The 23,788-nt window shown below is 40.4% G+C and overlaps 2 protein-coding genes across 2 annotated transcripts; one reads left to right on the top strand and one right to left on the bottom strand.

The window, feature by feature from the left end:
• Window positions 1-9,487: 9,487 nt before the first annotated feature.
• On the top strand, window positions 9,488-14,074 carry LOC147321845 (beta-1,4-galactosyltransferase 1-like). Its single transcript, XM_086305995.1, has 2 exons — window positions 9,488-9,960; window positions 10,724-14,074. The coding sequence occupies exons 1-2, from the start codon at window positions 9,547-9,549 to the stop codon at window positions 11,387-11,389; spliced, it is 1,080 nt and encodes a 359-aa protein (XP_086162121.1). The 5' UTR covers window positions 9,488-9,546; the 3' UTR covers window positions 11,390-14,074.
• Window positions 14,075-17,178: 3,104 nt separating this feature from the next.
• On the bottom strand, window positions 17,179-22,067 carry amer2 (APC membrane recruitment protein 2). The gene has a single exon (XM_086305994.1). It carries the CDS (start codon window positions 21,799-21,801, stop codon window positions 19,726-19,728), a length of 2,076 nt encoding a protein of 691 aa, XP_086162120.1. The 5' UTR covers window positions 21,802-22,067; the 3' UTR covers window positions 17,179-19,725.
• Between the last annotated feature and the right edge of the window lie 1,721 nt (window positions 22,068-23,788).

Raw genomic sequence — 23,788 nt, 5'->3', positions numbered from 1 at the left:
AAAAGAAGTTCCCAACTCAGCTTTCTCTTAAACACTGCAAATGGCTGTAATATAAATGTTCGTGGTAGAGTGGCACACTTGTGACAAAGAGCGACTGGTCAGAAGTATGCCACCTGAAAACCCAAGTCCCAGAGCGCACTGGGCAGTACTGCATTAAAAGATCATTTTCAGATAGAGAGCATTTTTGTACAAGCCACATGTTCATAATAGAGCCCTAAATATCGAACTCAGGGACATCCCTTACTAATCTGAATGAAAATGAAAGTATTGTAGTAATAGCTGTCACCTTATTTATGCACTAATTCACCTTTGCCAAGCATTTGTCAAGGATTTCTTTGTCGTCACAGGTTAGACCACTAGTGGAGAAAAAATCCTCTTTGAACTGTAATTTGGTTACACAACCATAGCATAAGAGTTCACAGTTTTTGGGGTGATCACAGGTTTGCAGGGGCAATCTGTTCAATAAATGTATCAATATTTGGTGCAACTGTATTGATATTTAATTCGATAGTAAAGATTTCTGCATTTTACCCACCAAAAATTCATTGGTGCTGTGAGTCCTGTTGCATCTAGTTAGCAAAATAAAAATTAAAATGAAATGTGACTGTCTTCTTTGAATTCTTTAATCTAGTGGAAGCCTAGTCAGTAAAATTTTTGACAAAAATTGAAACATTTCCTAATCAGTCATGCCGGGATCTAGTTTCCTAAAATTCTTTCAAACCTAGGTTGCCTAAAACAAGCAGCTAGTAACAATATAAAAAGAAAATGAGTGAATAAAGCGTGATTTGTTCACATTGTGTTAAAAACTATTACATTACAATTTATTTACATAAAATAATATAATTTTGACAAAGGTACATAATTTCACAGTAAAAATAAAGGCTTGGTTTTCGAAATTTTTCTTGTTGATTGGTTATTGCTCTACTGGGGGACCATTTATATGCTTTATGGCCAATTACAGATTACTGTGATACAAATAAATAAATAAGCTTGACAGCTTGAGCCATTTCTTTTCTGCTTCCCATCACAACTTCAGAGGAAATGCCCTTTTTCCCTGCCTCTCCTGCAGGGGTCGCTGTTAACCCATGTTAAATGCAAATTAACTGATAGTTTGTTTTTTTTAAAGCAAAAAACATTAAAAGCATTAGCCATTAAAAAAACAAGCAATCCAAACTAAATTATTGTTACTTTTAGTGTTTTTTTTCTTTGTTTTTTTTTCTTTTGCCTCTCAAAATGTAGAATTGACAACCTTCTCTGCCTCCATGGACCACCCCACATTGATGCTTATATAGTATTTTTAATTGAGATTTAAACTAGACGAATTATATATATTTAAGAACATGAAAATTCAAATTAAGGGGAAAAAGTACTGTGTGGTGTGTTCCCAATTTTCTGTAGTTGTAGATTGTAAGTAGAAATGAAGTGGAAGGAGGTTCAAACTTTGGTTTGGCTGGGAGGTAAGGTTGATTTAAACCACAGAATTCAGCAGATTATTATCAGGAAAATGTTAAGGGGAAATGGGGAAATTAAAATTGGTAGCTGGCAAGTCTAAACTGTGTTTTAGACACGATAATGAGCTTTGATAAGTACCTGGGATTATTTTTTTAAATTATAGCATATTAATGGATTGCTTTCATTTCAAATTCAAATAATTTCTATACGTTTCCATAAATTTTCAACTCTGGAGTAAAGGCTGTGGAATGCAAATGCTGAAAACATCCAAAAAACTGATTTTTATCAGGCCATTTTGGCAATCAGAAGCAGGTGGAGTGCAGAGTAAGGTTGAAGAGGTGTGTTCAGATACACACTCACGCACCCACACACCCACACACACACACACACACACACACACATAAAGCGCTTTGTTCCCTCGGGTAGACCATGGAGCCGTCAAAACCACTCTGATTTTGAATTAGCTCTGATTGGCTGTCATTGCAGTATGCCCCACACAGCTGAGACCACTCAAAACCACACACACACAAACACACACTTTTGTGGTTTGGGCATCATGTTTCACTAAACTGCTGAGTTCTCTAGGCTGTAACTAGGGCTGTTTTAAGAGCTGTGGTTGAGTATAAATGTGCGTGTGTGTGTGTGTGTGTGTGTGTGACTGCAGAGAATCTGTGTATGCAGTGTATTCAAATTTTCTGATAGTGGGGGTGTACGTGGACATGTTGTTATGCCTCTTGAGCTCTGGATATTCTGTGAGGTGCTACACTAGGACATTTCAGGCTGCAACATTTAAAAAAAAAAGTTATATATGTATCTGTATATTTGCTAATATGCCACAACATACATATTTTTATTCTGTTCTCAGAAACATTTGGCTCAGTCCTGTCCATGTTGCAAGCATTTTAGCATCCAATTGGTTTGGTTTGACCTGTATGAAAATTTAGTGAGAAAGTCCCTGTAGTGTTGCAAATGAACAATGGATGAATGTGTTATTTTACTTATATGGTGCTAAAGAACAATTGTTTGGCACCACCTTAACATTCAAACCAAAAAATTCCAGAGTATTTCTCTTAAAAAAATATAACCAAATATTTAATTAAGAGATTATGCAGGTTTGCATAAATGCCTCTCTGACACCACAAGTATGCATGCTAAGTAAAATTCGGGTCCAAAACAAGCAGGTCCTCCCACTTCCAAAGGGATGCCTCGGTGCCAGAAAAAAGACTTGTGTGGTTAAATTCACAGGGGTTCACTAGTTTGCTAGCTCAGTGTGAGTTGGCTGTAAATCCAACATGCCCACTTGTCTGAATATAAAATCAAAATGTGTCTCAGTAAGCATCGTTCTTATTCTGAAACTGGAGTCGGTGGGAGCAGCAAAAATGACCAGTCAGTGGGAAGTATTCGAAAAAAAAAAGAAGATATTAAGACCAAAGCGGGGTTCCATCTATAAATGCCTCAGGATCAGGTTTCTCTGTGAACAACAGCCCATTTATCCAAAAGTGTGGTTAAAAACAGAGCTGCACAAGAAAAAGAAAAATGCAGTAGCATGCACACATTTCTGTTTGGTTGTATGTACTTGTATTTACTTTGTAGTTTCAATTCATTTATATTTTTCTATTAATGAAAAGAAACTGATATCATTGAAATTAGGTCTGAAGAATGGTTTAAGGCTGGAGTGTGTCAATTTATCACTATCTGAAATGAAACATGACTGGCACAGGATAATGTTCCTAATGGGCTTATTCCTTATTGGTGGTACATTAGTACCATCTAGTGGTAATATACATAACTGCACATACTTTTTGCACTATTGTTTTCATACACACAAAAAGAAAAAAAATGAATAGTTGAACTCTGAAGTCTGAGCCTGCTTCAATATTCATCTGTAGTGCAAGGAAACTGTCTGCACCAGTGATATCACAACCTCATAAAACTTAACACTTGCAGTTTTTCAAAGAGATAAGAAAGATTAAATCCACAGCTAGGTAAATATACACTTATAGGACACTGGGAATTTTTTTTAAGTGAGTCCTTTGTTTAATTCCCTGCTGTTTAGGTGAGTCTCCTCATTCTCACTGTCTAACAAAAGGCATTTAAAGCGACTTTGACTGAATATGAGAGCTCAAGTTCAGCTGAAGCTTCAACAAAACGTTTTTTTTTATGACTGGAATCATTGTAAATATATAATATAGAGTATAAAGACACATCCACTAAGTCCTGGGAAAATTGAATAGTGAGGGAACATCAGTTACCAGTAAGCACCAATAAGAGTTGGTAGTTAAATATCTGCTATTCACATTTAAAGTACTTTTGAAAAAAACAAAACAAAACAAAACTATGTTACAAGCAGTTTAAGCCTGCAATAAAAAAGAAGCAAATAAATCAAAAAAGCATATAAATAAGTGAATCAGTTTTGTGGTGTGTGCAAAGGAGTATGAATTCCTTGCAGTGGGCAAGAGAGGGAGACTACCAAAATAAAAGAGTCCTCTTTTAAGAGTTAGCATTAGAATTGTTGTTGGTTGAATCCATAGACAATAACACTTAACACTAATAACAACAACAATAACACTACTAATTTGTACTGTAAAATTGGAAATTTTAGATGCGGTTCTATAGAGACTGACTCCCTTTTGGAGCTCCATCAACTGCTACCATAGAGGAACATCAGTGTTCTTTTTTTTTTTTTTTTAAACAGTTCTTGAGGTTGCCCCTGGAGACACATGGAGAAGGGTGATCACACCAAGCAGTGCCTCATTTTGCATTAGAAAAAGACAGATATTTCCATGGGGCAACACTTGCATTTAAATGAACGTGGTTAAACCCTTGTTGCGCTGTGTGGCCCAGCACATCATGCTAAATATATGATTTCTAGCCAGAAATCATAAGCCAGCAGAGCATTAACAATTTAGATGAGCCTGAGGCATGCATTCAATTCACAACTAAGGACTTTATTAAAACAAAAAATAATATGTCAATGAAAACACAAGTAAAATATTAAAAACAACAATAATAGCCACATAGTTTATGGTTTGAAAGTCTTATAGAATGGCATCTGTACATGAGAGCCACTAGAGGTCACTGTTTACAACGTTTTTAATCGAGTTTAGTTGAACTTGGTTTAACTGAAATGAAAGCAGTCATTAAAGCAAATGCTTGCTCTTGCCCCGGAAAAATTTTTTATCAGGAACATTTATTGACAATAAATCATCCGAACCACTGTTGCTTCATTGATGGTTGTGTGTTGTGTTAGCTGCCACAAACATATTAAACTCTGATCTCTGTGCTGTTAACCTCTGAGCACTGCAGAGTGCAGCACAGTGTAGGGTGAAAAAATTGAAAAGAACAAAAAGGAAAGAAAAAATGTCATTGTGCTTTGTTTAGATTTTTTCAGTCTTACTCAATTTCATAGCTGCAAGTTAATGATAATAAGCTATCTACTATAGTCAAAAGGTCTTGGGAACACAGACCATTAGTGCTGTCGAGAATACACTTTTGGCAATTGGGTAATTAAATTCAGCACAATATGGTTAGCTATTCTGAGACATTTAAATTTTCCACCCTTATTTCTGAAGTTCCTGACAAGATTTTATTTCCCTGCCAAGACAAAAGCTGAGTCAGAGGCATGTGATTACTGCCAGGATATTGAGTTGAAGTAAGATGACCAGTACTGGATATGATCTACACTCCTCTCTGTTGCTGTCTTTGTAATTACTGTATGTCATTACCTTTTCATCTTCTCTCCCTCTCAGTTTTTGCTTTGTTTGTGGTTTTTCTATGCTCTTACTTTCTCCCTTTCATTCAGCATAACTGGTGGAGGCAGTTGGCTGGCCGCCCTTACTGTGGTTCTGCTGGAGGTTTCTTATTGTTCAAAGGGAGGTCCCCCCCCCCACCCCCCTCTTCCCACAGAAGCAAAATGCTTGCTATATCATCAGGTTTCAATCTATGACATTTAAAGTTCTTTTACTTATGATGATAAAGTGCCCTGATATGTTGTTGTGAATTGGCACTATATAAATAAAATGTAACTGAACTGAACTGGGGGGGGAAATGAAAATACGGTTTAGTTGGATGATCATTTATTGTAGCTATTTAATTTGTCCACAAAATAATCTGCATTGTCAATTAAAATTGGTGTTTGCCTTTAAAAAACAGGAAAATCCACAGTGGAACACTTCAGTTCTAAGTCAATGCAGAAAGTCAGCAAGGAAATGCATTTAGGCATTTGGAAATGGTTATGATCAAGATAAAGATAAAATCAAGAATCAAAGAAACAAATCAAAGGGGAAGAAAGTGACGTAAGTGACTTAGGTGACAGAGAATGTCCAGACTGCTTCACGCTGATAGTGCAACAGTAACTCAAATAGCAACCAAGATATGCAGAAGAGCGTCTCTGAATGCACAACACATCAAACCTTGAAATCAGATGGACAACAGCAGAAGAAGACCGCATCTGGTGCCACTCCTGTTGGGCAAAATTAGGAAGATGAGGCCACAATTCACAAAGGCTCACCAATTTTTACTTATTTATTTTTTGTGATTTCTTTGACTACTCGGTTAGGTTCAGGATAACTTTTCACACCTCATATAGTAGGAAATGAAATACATAAATTACGTGTACTGTTTACGTTTATTGCATAAAGGTTTGTCAAAAATCACAAACAACAAAACTGGGCGAAAATATTGGAGGTTTTTGCCCATATCTGTCCATATCTGAAAATGTTGTTTAGTTGTATTAAAACAATCAACTGATTAAAAAAGAACCCTGCAAATACATTGTTTGCAACTGACCAATTAAATCGACCAGTAGGCCTACATGTTGGTGTTAAAGTATTAATTTGTTCATGGTGTTGACAAACTGATATTTTCTTTTTCGTCTTTTGGATCATTTTTGTGGAGCCCTCTGGTCGCCTTGCAGCTCCTATTTGTTTTTGCCACTGGCCTTTTGGTATTTGAATGCCTTTGTCGTGCAAACATTCGCTTTTGTCAAACAAAATCAGCCCATCTACGTTGTCTTCTCACTATTCACGGTTAAAATTGAAACAAAATGCTATAGACAAGCGATCATCAAGAATCAGAGTTCAAAGCCATTTTTTCAAGAAGCACAAGATATGAAAAACAACGACTTTTAATTAAAGAAAATCTTTTTATATTGAAGCTGCAACAGGAACAAAAACGAAGTTTAAAAAGTCAAAATAAGGAGGTTAGCAGTCTATGCCCCGCCCTCCTGCAGCGTTCCTACAGTAAAGTAACGGTAATCTAATTACCGTTTTTGCGATAGTAATCCCTTACTTTACTCGATACTTTAAAAAAGTAATCAGATTACAGTAACGCGTTACTGCCCATCTCTGTTCACAGGATTGGAAAAAGTCACTTTAACAGGTTAAAGATGTGCCACCACATCTGCATTGATAGTTTTTATACTACTTTTGTCACGATCTGGTTGTAGGGACTCAAGCGCAGAGCGGTTAGATGTCTCCAAAATACAGTTTATTTACGGCTCCAGTGCACAATATATATACAGTGAAGGGAATCCAAAACTCCAGGGAATCACAGGGTAGCTCTCTCACACTCGCTCACGTCTTCTTGCCCACGCTCACACACGTTCACACGGCAGGGAGGTCGCAGGTCCGGGGGGGGAAGGTCTGAAGCAGAAGAGAAGGGAAGTCACAAACGAATCACAAATCACGAAGCACAAGTCCACAGGAGCTGTGAGAACACTAACATCAGTAATACAATCATCCAGCGACGAGAGGATCTGTGTTCCAGCCTCAAATAGTGCTCCTGGTGATGACAGGTGATTGTTGTCAGGTGTGTGGGCCAAGGGCGGGAGCCCACAGTGAGCTCCGCCCAGGGAGAGAGGGAGAGAACTGAAACAGCAAATGTAGCCTTGTGGGGCCGACCGGGCAGGCACGGAGACCATGACAACTTTACACTGTTTATCAGTTTTGTTTTTGTTTTTTTAAAGATGTGGCTGCTCAGCGTTTCCACTCATAGGCTAGATCTTCTAAGCCCTAAAAACTCACTCCAGATGAGGCGCAAGAGTCCACTTCCCTCTCAGACCACTTCAATAACAATATGCTGAAAGGTTATAACCGATTCTTTGATGATGCCAGCTCCAGCTTCAACTGCTGAACTAGAACTGATTGCTAATTGTGCTATTATTGTGAATCAAGTATCTGATTTCACTCTGTGAAGCAAAAATTTTTCCCAAAGGTCTGTGGGCTTGTTTAAGACGTGGCAGTTTCAAATCAGCTGACCAGAGAATGCCTACTGCAATGGAGGTCTGCTCACATTTCAAAACAGTGCCTGTCTTTCCACTCAGCTGATTTTGAACTGGATTGAAACGTATTCCTCCAGTCTTTCAATGTTACCCTTCAATATACTGCCAGTGAGTGGGGTCACGGGGAGAGCATTCAGTTCATTTAACAAGTCCGGGCTCTGTTTTTATTCCATAACCTAGGAGGTTAACTCTGTGAACAAGCTCTGTGAGACAAACAGAAACATGTAACATATGTCCTGTGTGTAACAGTAATGCATTAAACTTAAAATGTAGAAGGAATACTTCCAAAAGCTTACATTAAAGATGCGAAAGTTTGGCCATTTCTGTTCTGCATTTGGTAAAAGGAATGCAGAAAAAGAAAGCAACCAAATATCTTTAAAGATATTTGGGGGTTAGGGGGGGTGGTGGGTTGGTTTGTTTTATTTATTTATTTATTTGTTTTTTTGGTGGTACAACTTGAGATTGAGCAACAATCACAGATCCTGATTCATTCTGATAGTAAGAAAGGGCAGTAAAACTCTCAGGCTTTTATCTTTAATAGTTTTTGACATGTTCATGTTCGATTATGGCGGTAGATTTCACTGTGCCAAAAAGCTGCCTGGAAGTGGGTGGATGGACCATTTCACACACACACAAAAACCATCTTTGAAATTATTTGATATATGAAAATGGTCGAGTAGAAGTCGAGTAGAATGCTTGTGGTGATTTGAGATGGAAGGACGGAGCTGTGTTCTTGAGACAATCATCGGATCAGTTCAACACCGTGGCATTTCATCCGTTTGTGTTTTAATATTAGTCAGTTGGAATATTTTTATGCTTTCAGATGAGCATGGCCTCTGTTCACTATTTAAGTTGGTCCCATGACTTAAACACTGACTTCTTCTTTTTTGGGCAAGCTTTATTTACTGATGTCAGTAAGTCTAAGTGTAATTATACAGTAGCTGGACTTTGTTCATGTTATCATTCAGAAAACAGGGAGCTGTGTGTACTAACAACGTCATTAAACGCTGGTTTATGCTTTGCTGATAAAATCACAATCCTAAACATACATAACCTGCCAACAGTTCCAATATTACTTTGCTAAAGAGGACCCATCATTCATCTGTAAAGAGTTCCTGCTGCAAACAATATGAGACAGTGTTCCATGACTATTGTCACCAATTACATGGAAACAGTTTCTTAATTTCTGATGATAGTCATCTAGAGCATTGGATACTTATCAGCGACAATCCAGAGGATTACAGAAATTACCACATGTAGACAGATCTCAAACTTAAACACTATTATTCAAACCAGGAGAGGGCACACTTTAACAACTTTTCAGAGATTTCTTTTCCCCCAATATCACTATATCCGTATTTTCAAACAGAACTTACTTTTTTAATTAAACCTTTCCCATAATCATCACTAATTCTTGTCACTACATTACTTTGTTGGCCATCTGAAATTGCTTGGAGGTAAGATATACATTAAAGAAAGTGATGTTAGGAAAATGTACTAGTGCTCTCTTACTGAATTACTCGGAAAGCCAGGAAGTAATCTACTTTCACATTACAAACAAATTAGGTATGAAACAGTCAACAGAGTCTTGTACACTGGAGAAATTAGTCAAAAGATGTCATGTTTAATTAATAACCACAGGTGCGAGGCCTATCCTGATAAGGTGACGTGAACAAGGAAGTCGTACAGCAAAAATAAAAACCGGTTGGGTTGCTCTTTGTTTGAAATACCTTTGACTTGCAAACATACAGATATGCTGGCAACTGAGCTGTAACAAGGGAAATTAGAGCCGCTGAGTATACTCAAGATAAAAGATGGCAGGAAACTTCAAAAGATTATTTAATTTTCTAGTACTTTTTTCTTTTGTTAGTGTCGCATGTTTTGTGCTGGTTTTATTCTACTCCAGAAGAAGCTTTGTGGTTATTGTTCCTGAAAAATATATTTTGACACTGGGAAACAAAACATTTTCAGGGATGGTAAAGGAGCAAGTCGCGAAGCTGTTGGAGAGGAGGATCAAAGCCTCAAACAAAAGCAGTGAGATGGCACCGACACCATCTGCTGTCAGCTTAACTTTGGGCCCCTGCCCTGAAAACCCCCCAGATCTCATAGGTCCACTCCTCGTTGAGTTTGATTTCGGAAGGACTTGGGAACATGTGAGAAAGGAAGTCAGTCCTTTGCTTCAAAAAGGAGGAAGGTTCAAGCCAAAAGACTGTGTTGCAAAGCAGAAGGTAGGTGAATGACTTGAGAAGAAGAGAGGAAAGAAAGAAACCAGCAACTGATAGCAACTTGCATTTAAGGGGACAAGTTTCCTTAAATTGACTATTTATGTAAGGATTTATTTATTTGTTTGTGTATTTATTTTTACATGTTTTTGGCACTCTTTTTTCATAGTTTATTTTCAATACTTAAACAGGTGTAAATGATCAAATAAAACCTGATTTTACCCAACCAAAAGAGAAATTAGAGGTAATATATAGAGATAAAATGGTATCATATATATCATATAATGATTAACTCACTCACAGATTTCTTTATTTGGCTTCATTCGATTCAGTATCATTTGAAATAAACTCGGAAAAAACGTCATGCTTTTTTAAGCTTTTAAAGATAACACGTGACATACATGCTAATATTAAACATCGTCACATTTAAATAATGAGGTCTGTCATTGTATGAGCAAAATTATCATGAGCTAAAAGCACAAGCTTCAGAAAGCTACAAACATTCCAATTCAGACAATTCTTTCTACAGTTGGATCCCAGTGACACTAATATGGTCATTTCAAGCAAACACACCTGTGGTTTGCTCCCAGCCAAAAGAAAGCAGTCTTGAAGGGAAGGCAAACAGAGCTAGAGAGAGGATGAACTGTCACCTGGTATGAGATAATACTGAATCATGCAAAGCTACCCTAGAATCAATCAAATAAAATTATTGGTGAATCACGGGCTAATTTTTCAAATGTTAAAGTAAAAGTTATTGTCATGTCTTTAGGTGGCAATCATCATCCCATTCCGGAATCGGCACGAGCATTTGAAGCACTGGCTTTATTACTTGCATCCTATACTGAAGCGACAGCTTGTGGACTACGGAGTCTATGTCATCAACCAAGATGGAGAGGGAGTCTTCAATCGGGCTAAACTGATGAATGCAGGATATGTCGAAGCGCTCAAGGAATATGATTATGACTGCTTCCTCTTCTCTGACGTAGATCTGGTTCCCCTAAATGACCGTAACCTCTACAGATGTTTTGACAATCCACGACACTTGGCTATAGGCATGGACAAATTTAATTTCGACTTACCCTATAAGACCTTCTTTGGTGGGGTCGCTTCATTGTACAAACATCAGTACTTGAAAATTAATGGGTTCCCAAACACCTACTGGGGTTGGGGTGGTGAGGACGATGATATCTACAAACGAATAGTCTTACGTGGAATGCAGGTTTCTCGACCTGACTTACTGACGGGCAGGTACAGGATGATCAAACATCAAAGAGACGCGCACAATGACCCAAATCCAAAGAATCCTGATAAACTGTTTCAAACACATTGGACCATGAATGCGGATGGCATCAATTCCCTCAAATACACAGTAAAGAACATTGAGAAGGATATCTTGTACACTTTTATCACTGTAGATATCGGCTCTCCTGAATGATCTGCCTGAATGCAATTTAACTCTCTTGCGTGGCCAGTGATTCATTGGTGTTTTGATCTCAGAACTGAACGAGTGACTTATGCTCTTAAAATCTCTGTGATTCCAATTTGCCCTAAAATAAATAAATAAATAATTAATTTAGGTATCCACTCCAACAAAAGGAAAATGTTGAAATTCTGAATATTCAAGCAACTCATTTTTTTCATTTTTTTTTTTTGCTGCACTGGGACAAACAGGGAAATTCCAGTGCTTGTTTCTACTTTATTTTTTTTGAACTCTGCAAAGTATAAGCAATTATAAGTGATGATTTCATCTGTTTTGCAAACAGCAAATAACAAGAAGTATAATGTCTTCTGGCTGGGTTTGATCAGCTGTTAAGTAACCTACCAGTTTAGATTAGATTAGATGAAACTTTATTAATCCCTCGGGTGGGATCCTCTGGGAAATTTAGTTACCAGTAGCACAGCACCAACAGAAGTTGCATGTTACAGATACAATAAGGGGAACGAGAGTAAGGATATAAGCATAAATATACCATATATATACATATACATATATTTTAAAAAGTGTGTTATAACTGTGCGCTATATCTAAGAGGTAGAAAGTAAAGTAACTAAAGGAAGGTGAAAAAAAGGTTTAAATTTAATGCTTAAGAACCTACCAACGAGCATGATAAATGGGACACTATTGTATATTAGATATTCTTAGAGAAGATAAGAACATTAAAACTGCTGTCTCAGATGAATGAATGAATGGCTTCATTTTTAAGCCTCAGGAGTTGCCATTTGGCACCAACAGAGGCAGCCACGGCCACTGTGTCTGCTCAATGTTTGTGCTAATAGTGTCTATTTAGAGCATTTGGATTTCAATTACTTCACAAGTGAGACTGTATACTATGGAGTTTATTTTCATCATAAAATGAAATGACAGATGGTAAAGTCAGAATTTCAATTCATAAACAACATAAAAGCATGGATCCATTTGACCTTGTGTCAACTTTTCAGGCAGCTAGTGGTGGTGCAATGGTGTGGGATATTTTCTTAGCACACTTAGAGACAAGAAAAACTTCGGCAATATTTTTTACATATTTTTTCTCTAATATTTTTATCGGGGAAAACAATTATCATTTAATCACAATAGCCTACCTGAGTGTTATAGCTGAGCACGTTCCTCCCATTTCCCAGAAAGATAGCACACCATGTCACACAGTTCAGATTCTGTCTAACCAGTTTTTTGAGCATGATAATGCATTTTCTGTACTCACATTCCTCGACAAGCACTAATTCAACAGAGCACCTTTGGCATGTGGTTGAACAGAAGATCTCCATCATTACTGTACAGCTGACAAATTTACTGCAACAATGTGTTGGCAAAGGTCATTATGGATCAAAACCTCTGAATGTTGCCAGCTCTTTATTGAATTTATCCAACCAGTATTAAGGAACTTCTGAACGCAAAAGGGAAACCAACCTGGTTCTACAGCGAACAAATGGGCTGCTGCCAGTGCTTGCAGTGCAGCGGACCTTCAATTGACCCATCAGCCCAAAAGTGCACCAGCCTGGTATGTCAGATTACCAGTCCACTCCTGTTCACATGGACTTGAACTTCACATGTTCACATAAACTTGAGTGACATCCCATTCGTCTTACAGCTATAACAGCTTCAATTCTTCTGGGAAGGTTTTCCACAGGTTTAGACATGTGCTTATGGGAATTTTTGACCATTCTTCCAGAAGCACATTTGTGAGGTCAGACACTGATGTTGGATGAGAAGGTCAGGCTAAGGGTCACTGATTCATCCCAAAGGTGTTCTACGTGGCTGAAGTCAGGACTTTGTGCAGGCCAGTCAAGTTCTTCCACAAAAAACTCATCCATGTCTTTATGCACCTTGCTTTGTGCACTGGTGCAGTGATGCTGGAACAGGAAGGGGCCATCCCCAAACTGTTATTACAAATTTGGGAGCATGAAATTGTCCAAAATGTCTTGGTATACTGAAGCATCAAGTGTTCCTTTCACTGGAATAAAGGAACCGAAACCCACACTATTACCATCCCTCCACCAAACTTGACTCTTGGCCGACAAGTACCAGTGTCCTGGCAACTGCAACACCCAGACTCGTCCTTAAGATTGCCAGGTGGAGCAGCGTGATTCGTCACTCCAGAGAACACGTCTTCACTGCTCTAGAGTCCAGTGACGACATGCTTTACATCATTGCTAAGGCTCAGATGCGGCTGCTTTCTATGCACTGTTGTTGAGCTAATCTGAAGGCCACATGAAGTTTGGTCAGTAGTGACTGACTCTGCAGAAAGTTGGCGACCTCTGCACACTTTGTGCCTCAGCATCTGCTAACCCCACTATTTTACATGCCCTACTACTTCATGGCTGAGTTGCTGTCGTTCCCAATCACTTCAGTTTTGTTATATTACTAACTGTTGACTGTCGAATATTTATTAGTGAGGAAATTTCACGACTAGACTTGTTGTACAGTCTAGTCGTGAAGCCTATCACAGAACTACACTGGAATTCACTGAACTTTTGAGAGCGACCCATCCTCTTAGAGATGTTTGTAGAAGCAGTCTATGTGTCTAGGTGATTTTATACACCTGCTCTTCACAAAATACCAATAATGCTTAAGTACAGCTATACATGTCTAGGTGTCTGTGAAGGTTCTCAGTCATCCAGGTCATCGTAGTCAAAGGAGCTTGCAAAGAAAAGCGTCTGGACTTAACTTAAAGAAGTCCAGACGCTTTTCTTTGCAAGCTCCTTTAACTATACATGTCTAGATACATCTATGGATTCACTACGTTAGACTGATTATTTTAATGTGGTCATCATATTGTATATTATATTATATATTATATTAATGCTTTTAGGGAAATTTATTTTGAGAATTGAGTTAGTATAAGATGGTAATCTCAGGAAAGTTTTAGCACAAACTCAGTTTAGTATAATTTTTAATTCAATATTGAGTAAAAATTTCAAATCTTTGTACTTTGTATTGCTGTGTCTGACCTTACATTTTAATATTCTCAATATTTATCTTGTGATTGATAATTAAATTTTGAATCATTTTGCTTCATGCCTGACACGGTCATATTCAGTTTGCAAGTTAATCACATTTTCCGTTTTATCATTTCAAAGCAGAATTTATCACTCTAGACGAGCACATGCTGTTTTTAGAAAGAACTTACTGGTGTCATAACCATGTGATGCTTAACATTGTTTGGTATCCAGGACTGTCTGGCGTCCTGAGGAATAAACTAGACTTACACATTCTGAAGGTTACAGCTGTACTAGCGTCATACTGTACTGGATCTTCTCGTCTTTACGGTGTACCAAACAGATGTGCCCATTTCAAGGGTCAAAATCTTTGCGCTTCATGAATTCTTAATAAAAGGAAGATTGCACAATTTTTCCCTGAGATGAACTGTAGTGTCACTCAAAAGGCAGACTGAAAAGTGAAGAGGGACAGAGGACAAAATGACACTAACACCTGTGAAGAGGCGAAAAATAGTAGTGAGAGGAGGCTTCACATGGGATGCAAAGTTGAAATCCAGTGATGCAAAGATGTGTTGTGTGCTGAAGGTCACACACATTCAAATGTATTGCATTTCCATTTTTCTAAAGGCTTCACTTGGTGTTTTATTGTCTTTGTATGCATTTTTTACTGCAGCACTTCAACTCCAATCACATCTTTCACACACTGTGTCAGCACCCACCCCCCAAACAGACTCCCATCCTCCTTCCTGCCCAGCCCCCTCTTTTTATTGGTTGACCTAGTGGAGTTACTATGGGAACAACTGTGGAGAGGCTGCCATGCAGAATGTGGGGTACAGCTTTTGAATGGTGCTCTGTCGTACACACATGCACTCACACACATTTATCAAGGCCAGGAAAGCCTACCTACCATCAAGATGTTGTGTTTTTGTAAATACTAGTGGCTTTCATTTTTCTCTGTCTGTGCTAGAATTTCTTTTCTTTACCACCAGATAGGTAGTGTAGTCTTTCTTTTTCATTTTTTTTGTTATATTCAACTGGTAGTACTTTTACTTACGGTACTATGACAGCAGTAAATGCTTATTTGTTATTTACTACAGCCCGTGCTAGAATATTTTGCCTACAATCAAACTGTAGGTCTAAATCTATTAGAGCAAAACTACTGGTCATCCACTACCAGACCTTAAAGCAGATGGGCTACGAAAGACCAAAGCCACACCGGGTGCCACTCATATATGGAAAGAATTTTAGAGCTCATCAAAACTGGACAGTAGAAAATTAGGGGAAAAATTGCTGAATCATGATTTCTGCTGCAACATTTGGATGGTAGGGTCAGAATCTAGTGTAAACAAACTGAAAGCAGGGATCCATCCTACCTTGTATCAACAGTTCAGGGTGCTGGTGGTGTTGTCTGAGATATTTTTATTGCATATTGGCTCCTAAGAACCAGCTGATTGTCGTTTGAATGGCACAGCTTGTTGCTGACCATGTCTACTTTTTGTGATCACAGTGTACCCGTCATGTGATGGCTTCTTCCAGTTGGATAAGACACCATATCACGAAGCTCAAATCATCTCAAACTGGCTTCTTGAACAAGACAATGAGTTCATTGTACTCAAATGTCCGCCACAGTTACCAGAGCTCAATCCAATAGAGCACCTTTGGGATGTGGTGGAACAGGAGACTGGCATGGACTACTAGCAAGCTGTACCTAATGAAGTGGCCAGTGACAAGTGGATACTTGTGGCTGGTGATCATCAGAAGTTATACCAGCTAAATAAAAGCTTCATTTAAGAGCACTGAAGCTCTTCAAACCCATTCACATACTCACAATAAATCTTATTCTGCCACTTATTCTTTGCTTTTCACCATGAGTCCTTCCCTTGTTCTCTTCCTCACTGGTTTGAATAAGAACCCCATTGTTCATCAGAAACTCAGTGCTCTCTGTTGCACTCTTTAACCAGATTTATGGCCGAAAACAAATAAGCACAAACATGGCTCACACTGAGAACAACTGTCCACATCGAGCAGCCAAACAGCAGATTACTGATGAGATCAGCTGACACAGATATATACAAACACACACACACACACACACACACACATGCAACATTACGCACCATTCTTACTGTCAGCATCCCTGGCTTTGATGTGGTGGGCTGGTACAAGTGAGTGTTATGGTCTTACGTAAGGTTTTTACATAAACCTCGGAGTGTAGAGAGCTGGATAAAGAGGGAGGGGGAATTGCTGCACCATTACAAAGGGGATTCGCACTGCACCAAATCCTCCTCCTACTTCACATGGATAAACCACAACATATAAGCTTTTTCTAGCAACATGAGCCATTCTTGAAAAAATGCAACTATACTTTTCATCTATTCAGGACACACACGGGTCTCATATCCACATGCATCAGTTGTCTCTCTTTGTCATCACCGTGCCTGTCTGTCTCCTTTCTTTCCCCAACAGAGACCAACAGTAGCTAGGGACGCATCTGTCGGGCTTTCATGTCAGCAATCAATAGGATTTATTGATAACCTGTAATCCCCGACCCAGAATGACCTCTCCCTAAGTGCCGGACCACAACAATATCCAAAAACTAAAGCTACATTCTACTCAATGCATCACCTTTTCTCACTCAGGCTGATCCTTAGGGATTTAAGACAGCAGGACATGAGGGGTGGGATGAGAGAAGTGGAATTCAACCTCCATTTTATTTTTTCTCCAAACACAAAAAGGACATAACTCCTATGATGGTGTAAACGTGCTTACAAAGAGTCAGGGGCTCATCTATCAGCGCAAATACAGTTTTCTTTATTAAAAATGTAATGAGGTTTTCACAATATAAACAGATAGAAACATAAAGGAGGGGGGGAAATCTGCTTTTCATCAGAGCAAATGATCACATAAAGGCCCAGAAAAAAAAGAGAAGTGTGTGCCTGCAAAAAATACATTGAGCTGAGTCTGGTGTTGGTGAGCCCATGATGGAAACATGGTGACCTCAGGAGTAAGAGTGTGTCCCAGTGGAACAGTTGTATCATGCCATGTCATACCTGGATGAAGCTAAGAAACAGTGACATGTTGGATAGAGTGATGTCCTGTATTTAAACAAAACCTGGTGGACATTGATTGCATAATGACCTGTCATCTTTCAGTTCTACAGAATCTGACTGTTAAAGGAATCCAAGTAAAATCTTGCCAACCAATAACATCAACCAAAAAAATACTTTACTTAAAAAACAAATCTTTTTCTCAATCAGCAATGAATAAAGGAAGCTAAAGGTCTAAAGCTAAAGAAAGGGAAAATGTGAACCGACATGATCACTTGCTGCTTCCCAGGTGACCTCTAGGGCGCCCTTTTATTTGGCTAGGAGAGTTCCTACTGCAGTCTCAGAATCAGGTTACTCCATGGTTGCCTACACTACACCATAGGGAGGCTGAAAAGATATCTGAACCCGGAGCAGTGTCATGGATCAATCATTAGACTCTAAATGAGATGAGATGGCTTAAAGAACGAGAATGATACTCAAGTGTCACTGATAGCTTCTGTGGGAATGATTACATTAAACTTGGCATATCCTATGAAAATTCTATGGAAATCCCTATAAGGGACCAACCTGCTCCCTTTTAACTGATTGCACTGAATCACTAACAAAGGCCTTCTAGGACTGCAACACACCTTCTTATTTCTAAAACAAGCGGCGTTTTGCAATGTAAGCCACAGGGGACTTAGAAAAGAGTCAAATCCAGTTTGTCTTGCCCCCACAAAAGAGGGACAAAGAGGATAGTAGAACACAGAAAACTATGTCCTCACAAATATCCATTACAATGTCAAGCTACATTCACATTCACTCGCAGCTGTGGTGGCTCGTGAAATTAGGCTATACATTGTTTTTTGTTTTGTTTTGTTTTGTTTTATTCATAGCCAGGAGAAGAAGGGGCGAGGTCGATTATTTAGCATTAGTTCCCAAATTTTGCTATGTATAATATCCTAGTTCTCTAAACTGGCACTTGTCATCCATCCACATTAGCCTATACAGTATGCTAACAGAGAGTAACAGAAAGAAGACAAGGCAGAGTGTTAGAAAGCTGGTGCTGTCACAGTTAAGGATCCGTGCAGTATGATTGCGGAAAGGGAAAGTCTATAAAAACAGTACGAAATCCAGTGAAGAACAAAGTACTAGCTAGAAAAAATGTGTTTGTGCATGTGTTCGTAGAGAAGAAAGTTATCCAGTGTAGCTACAAATACAGTGCCAAAGGTTGAGCAGTGCACATGTGTCAGATCCTTCAGCATTAGATGACGTTCCCTGACCTTTGTGCCTTGATATGTGGCACTACATGCAGAGAGCGAGAAGAAATGTGTATGTGTGTGTGTGTATGATTCTGCATGTGCGTGTGTTCGCAGACAACGAAGCCTTAGTGCAAGGGATCCCTCCAGGTTGATGTATTGCGATAGTTTTGCAGGTTTCCATTGGTATTTAAACATTTGTAAATCCCAGAGATTAAAATTCTGTGAATGTACTTCCAGTGAAGCAGCCGGGTGTGAGTGAGATCCAAGTACAAAGGCTGAAGCCAAAGTTAGTCCAAATGGATTTTAAAAAAAGAAATCCGCTAATCGATCTTAAAAAGTATGAGATGCAGTGTGACCTTCTGCAGGATAGCTTTGTAGCTGCAAAGTAGATAATAAAAGCAGTTCAGAGTTCATGTATAGTTTTAAAACCAGTGTGCGATCAGCAAAAGACCATGTTAAAAAAAAACCATTTACAGCAACCAAAGGAAAAATGGAGGAAAACTGTTGGGACTTTTCCAAACTATGACAAAATCAAAAAACTTTGGCTCTAAAATCAGAGAATTAGGAGGTACGTATTACAGATTAGATAATAATAATAATAACAATAATAATAATAATAATAATAATAATGTTGATTAGATTAGGTCCTTACTATCAGATTGAGTTAAACAAATTGTGGAAATCTAAAAGAAAAACATAAAAGAAAAAAAGGTGCTCTGCTTTTGTTTTCTGTCAAAGTGGTGGTTGTATAGTTAACAGATTGTCAACAGTCAACCCCCAAAGGTTTAAGGAGGGTTGCAAAATGTTAACCTAGCTTTTTCAAGTTTCCTAGTGACTTTCTCAGGTGAACAAAGCACTTACTCTAATGTAGCTGTTCGTGAGCCAACACGCCTAAGGAATGAGAGATTTAAAGATTTGAGAGGAATTCCTAGGCCATTGACTGTACAGCTCAACATTTTTCTTTGTCTGGGGAAACATTTGGCTCTACGTAAGCTGCAGTGTAGCAATGTGCACTCCAGTCCAGCGGAAAATCACCCATGTGACAGAAGCTACTTCTTGTGGGCAGTCCCTCTGGCTGTGCCGCCAGATTTGTTTCCAGAACGACGAACTGGCACCTTGGATACTGGGATTCTGGTGCGAGCCGGAGGAGGCGGTTGCGTCTTTGGTGGAGTTGATTCAGCCTCTAGGACGGACGACAGGGCTGACTGGCTTGCAGAGTGAGGGGGTGTGGTTGGTTTGGTGCTTACCGGGATCTTGGATTCTCGAGGAAGGCTGGCGCTGCCTTTCATTGATCGGAAGGAGCAAGAGGAGGAGGAGGAAGGCAGAGTTGCTTGGGAGATGGGGCTCGTTTTGTGTTCAGTGGACGGAGAGGGCGAGCTGTTTGGATCTTCATCTCCCTCCTGATCCTCTGCTTCTTCTTCAGGATCATTGTAGAGGTCATACAGGTGGTCTCCAGAGCAACTGTCACGTGATAGGGCCATATTCTGGTTATGCTGCAGCCCACTTTCGTCAGGTGTTGCTGTAGGTGTTGCTGACGGTGTGTCCCAGTAGCCCTCGTCACTAAGCGGCTCTTTTTCACCTGGCGATGTAGGGTGACGACCATGTGCGTGAGGGAGAGGGGGTTTAGCTGCCCGGCTTCCCGCTCCACCAACTACTGGAATCTTACTGAGTCCCAGCGCCTTCACCTGTGGTACCTTTCTATCTGAACTCCTGGAAGCTGAGGGAAGGTAGCTGCTAGCAGGGTTGGTGCGAGGGGGATAAGTAGAAGTAGGGGTAGAGGAGGAAGGTTGATGCGATCGGGGCAATGCAGGGGAGTTGTCTCCTGTGGAAGGCAACATGTGCCAGAGTCCCTGCATGTCTGCATCGTCCACTCCTTCTGGACTTGCCATTTCTTCCCCTCCACCCATGTAGGCCACCACACCACTCCCGGGTGGGTGCTGTTGTGGTTGAGGTCGTGCCCTGGTCCGGGCAGGGAGGGAGGCAGGTGCAGAGTTTGGGGAGACAGAGAACATGGGCTGGGGCATCTGAGAAGATAAAGGGGGTTTAGATGGGGAGATGCTACTGGTGATACCAACAACTCTCCCAATACCCACTCCCACGCTACCTCCTCCTCCCCCACTGCTACTGCTGCTGGTACCACTGCCCCCATTACCCACTGGGCCCTCTTCATCGGCATCAGCAATAATGTCACCACAGCCTGTGAGAGAATCAAAGCTCTTGAGGGACGTGACGTCAGTGAAGAGGAGGGAGCAGAGTCGGTCCACAGAGGGCTCTGATGGTGGGTCACCAGTGCTGCAGCGATCCAAAGGGGGTGTAGCAAGGGAGGGGGTGAGACTGGAAATTGAGGCTTTGGCTTTTTGGATGGGTGGTCGCAGTGGTGAGTCAGTGGGCGTGTAGGGAAAGGGAGAGTCTGGCTCACCAGATGGCCCTGGCATGGCAACACAGTGTGGCGGTGTCATGGTAACGCTCGTGGTGGGAGTCTCTAGTGCTTGGAGGTTAGGTCCTGCTTCTGCATCCTCACAGTCTGCTTGGTGGTTATGGGGAGGTGGTTCAAGGGTTAGAGTAATGTCCTTTACCTTTTCAGCATCAGCAGCATCTCCATCCTTGTCCTTCTTCGCCTCCGCCTCTTCTCCATCGCCCTCATTTGTTTTGTCTTTACGTCTCCATCGCATGCTGCTGAAAAACCCTTTCAGGCCCCTTCCTCTTCTGACAAGTCCTGCTCCTCCGTTTTCACTCGACCTAAAACTCCCGCGTCGGAGAAGAGAGAAGAAACTTAGCGATTTGCTCAGAGACCTCACCGGCCCCACCTCCAGGCCTGCAAGTCCCTCCCCTCTCTGTCCATCAGCGTCGTTATTAGAGCTTGTTAGTCCATCGTGGGTTTTGCTCCTCACAAGTTCCGCCGATGCCCCTGAGCTGTTTCCATTCAAAGAATTTCCATTGTCAGAATTCCCGTTGTTTCCGCTGTTTGTAGCCCCTTTGTTCCTGAAGGAAAAGAAGCTGGCCATTCCAGATCCAGTGCGCCGCTTCCCAAAGAGTTTGAAGGCAGCTTTGTTGATCTTCCCTGTAGGCTGAGGGTCACACTGAGGGGCCACAGGAGGCTCCACACACTCTGAGTGCACCTCCATTATCTAGTACTCTATTGCTCCCACTCTATCGTCTCCCTCGAGCTCTTTAGCTACCTTTTTATCCTCTCTCTTTCTGGCGCACATACATTCACCCTCTCTCTCTCTCTCTCTCCCTCCACCCTGCTGTCTGGTGCTCTTTCACTCCCACTCTGACTTGCTTTAACGCCTGCCTGCTGGTTTTCTCTGTCTGCCTCCCTCCCTCTTTCTCTTTCTCTCTCTCTCTAGCTCTCTCTCACACAGCCGCACACACAAACACACATGCTGCTCCTCACTGTATCCATGGCAACTGGGTGGGCTAAGCAGCTTTCGTCAACGTTGGCGGGGCGCCAGCGTCTCTCCTCCACTCCCTCCCCCAACCCCCTTTCCTCTTCTCTGCTTCCACCTTGCCTGTCACCGATGCACTGGTTGGTCTTTCCTTTTAACTATTGAGTATTTCCGAAGCCCAAAATTCACCCCATCCATCAGTGTGTGTGTGCACCGTGTATGCGTGTGTCCACGTCTCTGTGTTTGTACAAACCCATTCCAGGGTAGCAATGAAGCAATACGCACCCACTGATCTGCTGATGCATTATAAAGGATTAGACATGAGTTCAATATGTTTATGAGGGTTTCCTTAATGGCAGCTCGGTTGAATAGCCAATTATTAGGACAGATCACAGGCTAATCTTTATACAGACTGTTTGTAGGACATGGACCACAGATGTGGGAAAACTGACAATGATGCTGCCCACTAAAAACAGAACTTTTGCATGTGTGGACATTAATTTCTGGGTATATCTTTCCTGTTAGGTAAGTCAGAGCTTTGGGTAAACAGTAGCTTTACATTGTAAATTGATCAGAATTAGCCTTCTCCCTTCACCCAGGCTTATTAGACTGGCTAAATTGGAGTGTGAGGGTGAAAAAGTTCAAAGTAAACGAAACTAAGCATATCACAAGTGCGATTTAGTGGACTCAAAAACAAGACCTGCTGATCAACAGTATGAGCGGGCTTAGACCAGGATATGGATTTAGAAATGTCAGTGCAGTCAGGCTTTTGTTATTTCAAGGGACACGGAGGTCTTAACCTCCCAGTCACAACCAATTTCTCATCCACAACTTAAATGACTTACAAGTGACTCTGCAAAAAGATTTAGGCCCCTCACAACTTACAAGTAGACAAACATACAAACACAAATAGCACAGCCTTCAATAGAGTTTGAGACACACACATATAAGCCATATGGCCTTGAGGCCTCTTCCATATGGACACACAGGGCCAGGTGTCTGAGCCCTGTGATGCCACATATAACTGTCATCACGTCATCCTCAGTTTCCTTGTGTTTGTGGTTTTGTGTCACCAATTATGCAGCCCACAGTACACTCTTTCTTTTCACATTAGTTATAGTTTTAGAGCATACCTTGGCAACCAGCAGAGTTTCTGCAGGCATGTAGAACAATTAACTGTTCACCAACTAGAAGGAAACCTTATGGCAGCGGATCAACTTGCTGACTTTTGTTCATTGTTGTCGTGTCTTTACAAAGTCAGCAAGTGTTCCAGTTTTATTATCAAAATGCATTTGTGCTAATAAGTAAAATTGTGAATGAATTAGGGTATTATACATTAAAATTAAAAAAAATTATAATAATAAAGAGTGAAATCATTTTTATTCCACATCTCAGTTTGTTTGTTTGATTTTGGAGAATGGCAACCAGTTTGTATATCTGAACAAATTACATAATCACCATTTACCGTAGATCCACCCAGTTCTCCTTTTTTCTGAGTGCAATCCACTGGGGGTGCTCCCAACCCCCCATGAATCTCCCTGTTATCCCGACCCACTTACAAACCTTCCTTCCCTTCCCTCCCCTTCTCCTTTTCTCTCCTCCTCCTCCACAGTGACTGTGAGCACAGGCTCTCCTCTTCCATCCCACTGCTATCAAACAATGTCTGCATTCATGAGCCCAATACACACAACCACAAATCTAGAGACATGCTCCCACCCACACA

Source organism: Aulonocara sp. 'chitande type north' Nkhata Bay, linkage group LG9 (genome assembly GCF_057382095.1).
Source record: "Aulonocara sp. 'chitande type north' Nkhata Bay isolate Kocher_YH1m ecotype deep benthic linkage group LG9, A_spYH_male_GT1.1, whole genome shotgun sequence".
Taxonomy (NCBI): domain Eukaryota; kingdom Metazoa; phylum Chordata; class Actinopteri; order Cichliformes; family Cichlidae; genus Aulonocara; species Aulonocara sp. 'chitande type north' Nkhata Bay.
Note: the sequence above shows the minus strand (reverse complement) of the source record. Positions and strands in the feature narration are given on the sequence as shown.

Bases quoted from the DNA above. Each gene is read 5' to 3' on its own strand.
- LOC147321845 (XM_086305995.1), top strand. From the start codon at position 9,547: ATGGCAGGAAACTTCAAAAGATTATTTAATTTTCTAGTACTTTTTTCT. The intron at 9,961-10,723 runs GTAGGTGAATGA...TCATGTCTTTAG, and splicing joins ACTGTGTTGCAAAGCAGAAG to GTGGCAATCATCATCCCATT.
- amer2 (XM_086305994.1), bottom strand. From the start codon at position 21,801: ATGGAGGTGCACTCAGAGTGTGTGGAGCCTCCTGTGGCCCCTCAGTGT.